Source organism: Siniperca chuatsi, linkage group LG23 (genome assembly GCF_020085105.1).
Source record: "Siniperca chuatsi isolate FFG_IHB_CAS linkage group LG23, ASM2008510v1, whole genome shotgun sequence".
Lineage (NCBI taxonomy): Eukaryota > Metazoa > Chordata > Actinopteri > Centrarchiformes > Sinipercidae > Siniperca > Siniperca chuatsi.
In genome coordinates, this window is record NC_058064.1 from 8,860,529 (window position 1) to 8,872,442 (window position 11,914).

The window sequence follows — 11,914 nt, forward strand, 5'->3', positions numbered from 1 at the left end:
CAAGTGGTTAAGTACCACTAAAAAAAAAAAAAAAAAACTAAAAAAGTTGCGTGTTAAAAATACATATTTAATTATTTAGCTGACATTTAATATCAAATTACAATTCATGTAAGTATTATGGCCTAATCACCTAAAATAATAAATATGGATAAACACAAAAATCTGCATATTTGCATTTAAATCTCTAGTCAAGACAACATTTAGCATCCAAACATATTCAAAAGTTGAATACATAAATTGACAGAAGTGAAGCATTCAATCCAACTTGTGTTCCATTTGTTGTGTATGTGTGTCAAAGAGAGTGACTGTGTGTTCATTCTTGTTCTAATAAACCAATGAAAACCAACCCTGGACAACTGTGCCCCAACCTGCTCTGTTGCACTGCTGAGCATTGGCCCCAGGCCTTAAATTTGTGAATTGGCTGATCGTTTTCCCAAGCCGCAGTCAGCTTCTGGACACATTTAACTGCACTGTCCAAAGCCATCATCATTATAATCGCCCCCATAATTATGATCACAACATTGTTAGTGTGATCAACGTAGCCAGTCACGAGGGGTAATGATATTGGAGACTAGTGCACTGAGGGAAAAACTAAGGCCTAAAGTCCTCACTGAGTAATGGGTCTCCCCTTTGGCCAAATGATGCCCGCTTACACTTAAAGCATCATTTACATTAGTGCTTGTTCTGGGCCATTGCACAGAATGCTTCAAATGGGTCATTAGGGGCAAAATATTCACATCATCTTTGTTCATGTTAGAAGATACAAATGTAGCAGCATGAGTCAAATTGCTTGTAATGTGTGTAATGTGCAAATCCTGCCACTGGGGGGGATATACAGTACTTTGTCATATAGCGCTGGGTGAGCAAGTGTATTTAGGGGATTACTGCGTAAGGGTAATGTGGCAGAAAAGGGTTTCAGAGGACATCATTGTAGCAGCAGGGTAATACTGCCACCATCTGGGACACCATGGCTCTATCTCAATTCTATACAGTCTACCAGTTGAGGACTTATGTATATCTCCCTGCAGATTTACCAGTGTTGTACTGCTATAAGCTTTAGCAAGCAGAAGATTAAATCATGTTGCCAAAAGTGATTTCCTCCTCATTCTGTGAAACAAAGTGTAGAGTTGTAAAACTAAAACCAGATTTGATGTGCAAAATTATTTCAACCACACTGACTGAGCAAACAATTTTGGAGGGAAAGCCTTTATGATATCAGGCTCTAGTATAATGACACACTCGAGATCAGTCCGGCCAACGTAGATTATGGCATCATAACAAAAATAATACACCAAAGAGTCTGATATGCAACAATTAGATATCCCAAAGAGAAGCTATGACATATGGTAAAGTCACATATTGCTTGGGATATTGGATTAAAATATATCAGTAGACAAAATTTTATCTAAATGTTAATTACTTTTTGAGTCATCTTACCAAAAAGTAGAGCTACAGACAAAACAAAAACCTAACCTTCTTCCACATGAATAGCAGTTTCAAGGTAATGTCTAAATGTTCTAATAGTGAGTGTTTTATGCCTGACAATACAGTGTTAAGCACTTGGAAGTGTACAAGGGTCATGCCATTCAGCCTGCATATAAACTATTCATGTCAACAAACAAACAAACAGTAATACATTACATGTAGCATAGAAGCAAAAATCTTACTTGTTCCCCCTGATTCCTTCCCTGCGGACTGTGGCAAGGCCCTCGTTCACCAAAGACTCAGCAATGTTCTCGCCTGTTGTGTCTAAAATGAGAGGACAGAAGAAATCACTTCAGAAAAAAAACAGAACTCATTTTTTTTTTTTTGATTTTTGTTTTTTTAGTATGGTTACAATTACACAGCAGTTAGTTCTGGTCAGGTAATTTGATTGGACAAGAGCCAATTATGAGTGCTGATATTTAGGTTAAGAGGGACACTTAACTATACAAAATCACTTTTTGCAGGTGTGCTGATTGAACAAATTATCTGCAGCTAATAAGCTATAAGCAGGTACAACTTCCCTCTAAAATACTCTACAGTACTGTACCACCACCAAACTATTTGAAAAATAGGGTATTTAACTATTTATAATGCTATTTTAGCACAAAATATAGCACAATCATAACCCAGAATTCTGGAGAGGCCAACTGAATTGCCCTTAATAACTGTTGCATGACTGTAACTGTTTGATTTCCACATCACAGGTATGTTGAATTCAGTATAACATGTTCCCTTTCATATGATATTGATTTAGTCTTCAAAAAATAAACTGCTGAAAATTAAAGGGAAAGGGAACATTTATGGAATGTTTATGGAAGACCAGTGTGTGTTTTTAGAAGTGGACACTCACCTCTCCCCAGGTAGACCATGCCGTACTCCCTGCCCAAAGCAGTCTTGATTTCCACAGTGAAGCACACTTCTTTACCGATTAGCTTCTTCCGCAGGAACTCTCTGGCTTGAAAGGCCCACGGCTGCAATAAAGATAAAATATTAATCTACACTTCCATCTGGCAATCAAATCAAAAGTTAATCACAAACAACTAATCAAGGATGCAACTTGATTAGTTGACCCATCCATAGAATTAAAAGTACTCGTAGAAACATACTGCTGCAATGACAAACATAATCCTTCATTTGAAAAAAAATGTGTATTACTGTCTGACAAAATTACAATATGATCGCAGTTGGTGGGCCCCACTGCAGGTTGTTTTCATTTGCCTCTTCACAGCCACCAGACACACATAACAGACCACAGTAGTGAAGTGAAAATAGTACCCACCAAACAATAATTAGCAGCGTGATTGTCATGTTAAAAAAAAATGCAATAAACATGCTTTTTTTCATATGATATTATCTTGGTTAAAGCAAACTATCTCTGTAAGCTGATTTAATTGGATTTTCTTTTTTTACCTGATAAAAGGAAAAAAAAAAAAGACATGACAAATTGGAAATGTATTCAAAACTAAAAAGCAGACATTTCAGTCTTGCAACCGTCAGATACTAATAGATTTTTAAAAAAAAGAAGCAGCAGAAGAGACAGTAGTTACATCTGGCTGTGATAAATAAATTGATGGACTTTTCAAAGGCATGATAAGAAAATGTCAGATTACACCAGTGGTATCTTAAAGTTGCGAGTTCAATTGAGAATTGACATGTTTTTAGGCTACATCATCCTTTATACAATCAGGCATGGTCTGAATACCAATTCATACACAATTATGTTACATCTGCTCGATGTAAAAGAAGATAGCAAAGCCATGTGACAAAAATTCCTAAGCAAAATCTTCTCCCTACAGTAAAAACAAAGATGCACACATCAGCATTCATCCCCAAATTGGAATATCATAGCGTGTGCTGCTACTTAGCAGGACCTTGTTATGCCTTTGCCAAATACACACAAATATAAATAAACACAAACACAATGGGATAGAGTTGCTCACCTCATCAGGGGTGTCCTTGGTGTCGGGCTGGCCCTGAGCAGCTCGGCGGGCCATGGCCCCAGCTCGGATATTACTGAGATTGATCTGACGCTCCGGGGGTGGGCCACCTCGAGGCTGGCCCCGAACAATGATGGCACAGCCGGACAAGACCTGGAGAGATGACAATAAAGACCGTCAATTACAGAAGATAAAGTCAACAGTAAAAGTATTGGTCACTGTTTTATTCAGCAAATGCATATAATATCTTCAAACACTCTCTTCTAGCTTCTTAAAATCTATTCATCACAAAAATTGCAATTGTGTGGAAGGAAGAAATTACTGGTAGCTTTCAGTTTCTATTTCCTCTCAGACAATACCGTTGTATTTGCATTGAGGCAAGTGTCAATCTGTTAAGCACTATTTGAAATTTGAAACTGGTGTAAGATAAACAAGTACAGTAGGTAGGCAAATAAGGAAATCATCAATTTAGTTGATTACATCCAAGCTCAAGTATTAAGCCCGTTGTATGGATGCAAATCAGTTGCCAGTTCATAAAATCACAGTAAGTATAAATTAGCAAATTCTTAAAAGATGTTACAGGAGCCTGAAAAACTATTATAGAGCTGGAAAGCAACTTCGCACTGCACGTTGCCATGGTGACAGTCTGTCATTCAAACGCAAGGTGAGATCACGCCATCTGATAACGTAGCTAAATACAAAAAAAGATAACCTACTCTTGGGTTTGACAACCATGGCATTTACACGAATCTGAGCAAACACCTTTTATCTGCAGACTCTCCAGTGTGTCTGTGGGGAGCATCACTGGGGGCTGTTGATCTAAGATGTCAGCTAGATAAAGTCTATCATCAAATCACCACCATTCCCCACTATCTGACTCAGTCCCTCCAAGTATAGGCTAAGCAGAAGGGTAGTTGTAATTTTTATACACTGACCAGGCATGGAAAAAAGAGGCAAAGAGGCACTACCCCCTTTCTCTGTTTACAAAAGGGCCAAGTTCCACTTGGAATACACTACATGGCTTTGCTTGACTCCCTGATCACCGTTCCCAAGGCACAGAGTTGACTGCATTAGATAAGGCCCTTTAATGCAGGTTCTACTATATTACTAAATGATGTACACTGTGTGCATAATAAATCAAAGACAAAGGTAATACAGAGCTGGTTAAAGCTAAAAAAAAAAAAAAAAAAGAGTTCATTTGAAATTAATTTTTCACCAAAATCATATTAATACTACTCAGACTCTGGTGCACTGAGAGATGCACTAAGAGATGCAAAAAACCCTCAATTCCTTGGGTAATAATACCACAACAGTTAGTTACAACAGAGTAACATCCTCACCTACTTTATTCTCAAGGGAGGACACCAATGCTTACCTGTTTACAGTAGTTACCATAGTTCTAAAAACAGCCCTTTTCAAATGCCTGGAGACAAGTGTAATTTTGTGTTGAATATGCCCTCTGTCATAAAGTACATGTTGATGAGGAGCATGAGTGACATCTAACTAATCCTAACATCTAAAACAACTTAACATTTAAAACATAACTCTAATATATATACTACTGGGCACCTTTCACAGGTCAAACTATGGAACTATGCAAGGCATATATAGAGAAAATATGTTAACTTTAGCTAAATGAGTAAAGGTTCAGTTGCCATTAGAACAAAGTGCTAGGCCAAATCTAAAATCAAAGAAGGTGAAGTGACATGTGGACGGACAGAGACTACACACAATCAAGATGAATGGGAAGTTATAGGAGCAAGAACGTTGTAGCTACGTGTCAGTTTCCCGTGGTTGGTTTTAACCAGCACACTGAGGAAATGCTCTTTCTGTGACTTGAAGGGTCGGAACACATTAAACAGCTTGACAACTACAGAGTCTGGAGTCCTAGATTTTCTAACGTTAATAACAGGTAGTTTAACCGCTGAAATATGACACAATGGCATTTAACGTTTCAGGAAACGCTGAGAGGGATAAAAATGAAACGGTATAGGGAGACGCTTTTGATGTTAGCTTTCACGCTAGTTAAGTAATTTACATGTGGCCAATAAGATAAATGAATTCAGTTTGCCCAAACGCTGTCAACTCCGTGTTCAGCAGCACCGCGGACCACAAACTTTCTTAATATAGCTAAGTCACCAATTGCAGGACAGTAACCGCTGGTTAGCTAACAGTTAGCTAGCCGTTAGCTGGGAATCTAAACATCTGTTAACGTTATAGCCAACTAATAAGTTACCAAATCACATTAGTTTCCAGCCAGCTTGGCTATTAACTTAATAACTGTCACTTGTAAATCTAATGTGTCTTATAACAGTAGACTTGACAGCTTAATATTTGTCAATACACTTTAAATGCCCACTGAAATGGTTAGTTTAAGCCACTAATAGCTAACTAGCAAGATAGCAAACATGTGCTAACGTCAAATGGCTTCAGCGTATTAGTAGGCTAGCAAATTTAGTAGTAAACCATTCCGCCGCCAGGTGAACTGAATGTTAGTGACAGTTGTTAGTGACATAATGCAAACACTGGCATTCGACAGACGATTGTATTTATATCGTCAAACGAGTTCAGTTAAAGCTGTATGACAACCGACAGTTAGTTTAGCCTCCATTAGCCCTTGGCTCACTAAGCTAACTAGCTGTATCCCTAGACTCACGTAGTGAGCTCACATATTCATGTTAGGATTCCTACCATTTTCACAATTCCTCTTTGCAGAGGAGCAGCCGGAGCCGGGGCTGTCTGAGCTGGTGCCGAAACAGATGCCATGTCCACCGGTTTGAGATATAACGCCGTTAAGGGGTGACCAGGTAAGGGAGCTGGGACTTTGAAGTGACTGTTCTACTGAAAGCCAAGAGAAAAAGGCTGAGAACCGATCAACACACACGTTATACCGGAAACACACTTTGCCATGCATACACACACGTCAAAATCGTTCCGGGTCTGGGGAGCGTAATGAATGGGAGCGAATGGAGCCGCTTCTCGCCCGCACAGGCAAATTGAAATAAAGTCTTCCGGAGCAAGAGGTGCGACACGTCAGCATAGTGTTAACCATTGACGAATGCTGCCTTCAAGGTGTGTCGGAAAGCTTTCGTTTTGAGCTTCACACAAACGACCCTACAAAATGACTAAAGAAGTATAAATATTGTAACAGTAGCCAGGAAGAAATACAATCATGTTTAGGGTTTTGAGAGCGCAGAATCAATATTAAAAATGTTATTGTTTAATATATATTGTAATTATAAGTAGGCAGCTACATAATTTTCACTCTTTGTTTAACTGTTTTTTGTTTTAAATAAATATATTTACCACATTCTCCTGTATATCTTGTCCTCCTCATTCTGCCCCTACAGCACTATGACTTTGTTCCACAAAATTTCAAGACTGAAATTATATAAACCAAATATTATATAGTTTTAGCTATGTGATTCTATTTAATATTATTTCAGACCAAATTTAACAGGATGTCAAACACGGAAAAAACTCACACAATCTGGTATGCATGCGGTTTACAGGCAAAATATAATGACATCTTTAATGTTCTCTTCTATAGAACAGAACAGTACGTTAACCTATAGACCATTTCCACAACAGACATTTGGATTTGTCAAAGCAGGAAAAGCACAGGTGGAATTAATAACAGTATTGATGGCTGCAGTCCATTATAGTGAGCCAGTTCCAGGGCTTTGGTATTGTGCATGCTCACTCACTGTTATGGCTTACTGGGACACTTAATGGAATGGAGCCATTGTTAATGTTAGTAACACCTCTGCTTTTCCTTTTCCAACTGAGAGGGTACATTACATAATAGGTATATGTGATAATATATGGAAAAGGTCATTACTTCATTACATTCATTACTTCAAAGTAACCTGAAAGGGGGTACCACTTCACAGCTGATTCACAGATGAGCAGACTGACTAATTATATTGACACAGAGAATGTTTGTCAATTTAAAGTCTAATAAGGTTTTTGTTAAGATGAATATGATACAATACTAAATATGATGGTGATGAAAAATAAGTAATGGATAGTGTCACCATCAAAATTGTGCTGATATTATCACCCCAGGGATAATCTTGCTTTTGTTTTGTTTTTTGCTTTTCTCTTCTGCTGCTGCTCAGTTGTACTTGGCAGCTTGTAGATGTGAGTAACTGTGTGAGTGGGAAGCAGGTCATTGCTGAAAAACAACATTAATGCTCAGGGGACCTACCCTAAATATTTGCAGGCTAAATACCTTGAGATGTTTTTATATATCATGACTCTTAATGTTCTGTCATTAATTTCCCAAAAGGAGTAACTCGTAATGACTCCTGTGAACTGTGTGTGACAGAGAGAGACAGGCAGACAGAGCAGAGAGAGCAAGAGGAAGAGATTGGCTATGCATTATCAACAGGGAAAAAAATGTAGACACTGTACATAAATGATATTCCAAAGGAATCCAGACATTGTACAATTTATCCATGTGATACATGCATGGCACACGAGTACAGAGGCATCAGTCAGGTCTAACTCTAATCTCCCATTGGTTTAGTTGGGTTGAGATTTGGGAACTGTGAAGGCCACAGCATATGATTCACCTCATTTTATACTTATCAAACCAATCAGTGATCCCTTGTGCCCTATAGGGACTGCTTTGGCACCTGTCTGAAGATCTGCCAGAGCTGTTGTTTAGCTGTTGTCACAAGGCAGAGTTTATATCAGCATCCCCGCATGTGCACTGGACTCTAGTGTTTTGTGTATAGTGTAAGTTTCATATCCTATAGGTCTATTCTTGTATTTAAATATATATCTAATCAAGGTTTATTGCTACAAATAACCCACCTTCCCCACTCCATCACCTCTGTCCATGTGCATACTACAAATTATATTGGCTTTTATGTACATATACATATATGCAATGAGTAGTTAAGTGGTGTGTAAATGTGGCTTTTTGTGTGTCACATGTCAACCCTGGAAAAGTTGTATGACTTGCATGGTGGACATTTTGGCTTATTATAAGCATTTATGATGAAGTTATTAAGTTCTTTGTTTGTCATATGCACAACATATTCATGTTCTGAGGCTCCCTCCAACAATGCTCATACAAAAATGTACAAAAGAAAATCACATACAAAAATATGACAAATAAAAAGCAAAGTTGAGGAGCAGCTCGAGACACGGCAGCCGTCCCCGGCGCCATCTTCTCTTCCTTCTGCTTTAATATGTTTGTTCAGTCCAGTCAGTCAGTGGTTGCCAGGGAGATTTTTACTAGATTGTCAACAACTAAACATTATCCAACTAATACATTTTGATATTATTATAACCTTTTGATATTATTATAACCTATGTATTTAAAATATTGAGCTTGGGCAATTCAAACACACTCAGTTTCCAGCTGACACATTTGTATTAGTCAGAGAGAAGCAGGCATCATGCTATCACCTGTGGGGGAAAAAAAAGAAAAGAAAAAAAGATGATTTACATGATACATTATGAATGCACAATCAGATAGTATCAGATTGAAGAAAATAATGACTAAATGTTTTGAAATGGAATTGGAAGTGATTGGGCACTGGCACTATATTTTTCTGAAAATAAAAATAGAAATGTAGGAAAAGTTTTCATACTCCTAATACAAAATTAACATGAAAGATAATCCTGCATAAACAGGACACCAAAACGCATGCACCCTGATACGGACCTTTATGTACATTGTTAAAATTGCCCACAGTGGTCCTGTTCAGGTAAATCTGTAATTGTCTTTGCAACAGGCTATAGGCTTCATTGCGTTATTGAACAGCAGGTAAAGATTAACTTGGAACTGCTACAAAATCTTTGGTGTACATTAGGTGATTTTTGAATACAACCTTACACACTCTTGGCTAATGCGCATCATAGGGCCACTCCATCACTGTAGGTTTAGGAAACGCGCAGTGGACGTTCTATTTTCCAATGGGACGTTAGTATTAAGAAGTTGGTTATAGTTAGAGCTAATAGGTCGGTAATGTAGTTTATTAAAATCCCATAAATATATGGCTCGTGTTGTTATAACGTGTTGCGCAAAGTCTGAGAAAAAACATCCACATTTGTCATTAACTAAATCTTCTTCACCAACAAACCTAACGATACTTGGGAAAGCAGGAATATTGCTGGCCTGTTTGGTATTTGATGTATTTAACACGTCAGTTATCCAATTTTGAACCTTTAAATCTTTTAAAAATAAAATATGTGGAAAATTACCAATAACCTTAAGGACACATTGTTTTCCTTTTTTTAAAAAATAAATCATTTAAGACTCAGTGACAAATGAATGGCATGTTAAGATTGACGATTTTTGGGTTGTAGCCTACTGCTGAAATCGGCACATTTGGCCACGGACATGAAAACAGACAGCCAGGTAGGAGATCTATTAATAATAAAAGACTGAAACAAGCGCCTGCATTCACAGAATGGAAAAACTTTCACTAAAGTAAAAATCAAAACCAAGGACAATACATGAATTTCAAAATAAGGTGGAGAAAATAGACAAGCGACCATGGAGACTCCTTTGCGCACAGGCACTTCGGTGCGCTTTGGAGAGGTTTTGGTAACCTTTTTACGCGGATGAATTACCCACATTTCACAACGCTTCAAGACGCAGTAAAGCACTGATATACGTGTTTTATGCACAAGACAAACACCTAGGATATGTTAGTAAAATGTATACTTGTTTTGTGGCACTATTTAGCCACTTAAACTCCCGCTCCTTCCTTCGGCGAGCCCAGATTAAAAGTTACGCACCAGGAATATGTGATACTGTACTGATACTAACAACACAACCTAAGTACTTTAATCAAAGTCGTTTGGCGCACACTGTACGTGCAATAAAGTACTATAAATCAATGACCCCATCAACTCCCTGGTAATAAATAAAAAGGCTTGCCTTATTTGTCCTTTGTCTCGGTTGGCAAGGAGATGATGGTGTCCAGAAATGGCTGTCCTCTATCTAACCTGGCTGATTGTACACAGAGAGTATTATTGTCCTCTAACTCATGGTTAATGTATAATTTGGGCCATATGGCATTTTAAAATCTGAGCCTTTATTTCGGTGGCACTTCGATTTGTGTGGACCCAACTAATGATATTCAATTAGTCATTAAACAGGCCAAAAGACGAGCCTTGTGTGGGTTTTCACATAGGCTAATATTTGCTCGTCAAATATTTCCCTTTGAAACGTTTACAACGCATTTTATCTGCTGGCTGCCCAAGGAACATCTGTGAGGGTTATTTTAGCCTCCCTCTTCTGGATAAACGAGGTCCCCCAATTGGCCCTTTCCTTGCGCCCATATACGAGTATATTTGTTCACGTTTTGAAAGAAAATGTAATAAAGAGAGTCTGGGTGATGGATTTATGATTTATCAAAAGCACTTTACCATATGGCAGTCGTCATTGGCGCAGATTTCCAAATGTTTGTTTTATGAAAGGAGACCAGAGATCCTTTTAATCTGAGCCACTTAACCTGGGAAAGGATGCTCAGGTCACATGACCACAAGTCCCCCCACCCCCACCCCCCAAAGGATGGGAAACATACCACTGTTGATCATTTAATTTCTTTGAAAGGTGGAATTTGTACCTTCATTTTGGTAGGATTACATGCACCGAAGCAGAAAGTTTAAGGACTGAATTGTGTTGCACTGAAACATTAGTTTGTCTGATTGAGACTGTAGGCAGCCACTGCGCAAAAAGAAGCCAGTCTGAATTCCCAGCCTTGAATATTACTATGTTGATTCGCTGATCACAACAGTACACAGAAATTCTGAACTAAAAACACAATTTCTAAGAATCCAGAAGTGGAAATATTTGTTTATGGCGCCGAGAAAATGTGGTATAGGCAAGAGATCAAGTAAACTCTATTCATCTGCAATTCAGGTCAACTCACTTTTCTGGTACAGCAAAGCTACGTCTACATGTATGTAAAATGCCACCAAAACAAGACGGTGCAAAGATGATGATGATATATGATATGTTTCTTGGTAAATGATGTCTTATTTGACTTAGTTTACCAAGCACATGCAGCACATTTTTTGTGACTCGCGTTTTATTACTTCTGTTCTATTCTATTACTAAATGTTTGATGTGCATAAGGAGATCGAGCTCAAATTTGGACTTAGCCTACTTAGGTTAAATAAATGAATGTAGCCTACCTCGAACCTTGAACCTTAAATAACAGTTAGTGTTAGCTACTTGTTGGATGACTCTTTGGAGGAATCTTTCTGAATCATGAATTTCAGTGACTCAATCGATCTGCCTTCCTCTGCATATTGCTTAAATAAAAATGCTGGACACTTGTCTTTGAAAATCTCTGAAACAAATGAAAATACAAGTGGAATGAAAACCGGAATAATGTTATAGGTCTTATGTAAAGTCATGTGGGCAGCACAGACCTACCAATCTGAGGCCCATTTTAAGTCTATAATGCCCACATTGACTTCCAGGCAATATTGACATTGACACCACGTCATGTTGAGGTCTG

General features: G+C 38.1%; 1 protein-coding gene across 1 annotated transcript in view; it reads right to left on the bottom strand.

The window, feature by feature from the left end:
• Window positions 1–6,459, bottom strand: part of snd1 (staphylococcal nuclease and tudor domain containing 1) — a 172,981-nt gene extending 166,522 nt beyond the window's left edge. Inside the window, exons 1-4 of the mRNA XM_044185773.1 lie at window positions 6,114–6,459; window positions 3,426–3,575; window positions 2,336–2,456; window positions 1,668–1,749 (exon numbers count right to left, since the gene is read on the bottom strand). Of these exons, the coding sequence (XP_044041708.1) occupies window positions 1,668–1,749; window positions 2,336–2,456; window positions 3,426–3,575; window positions 6,114–6,188 (428 nt within the window). The 5' untranslated portion in view covers window positions 6,189–6,459. The remainder of the gene's footprint in view (window positions 1–1,667; window positions 1,750–2,335; window positions 2,457–3,425; window positions 3,576–6,113) is intronic.
• Window positions 6,460–11,914: the final 5,455 nt, after the last annotated feature.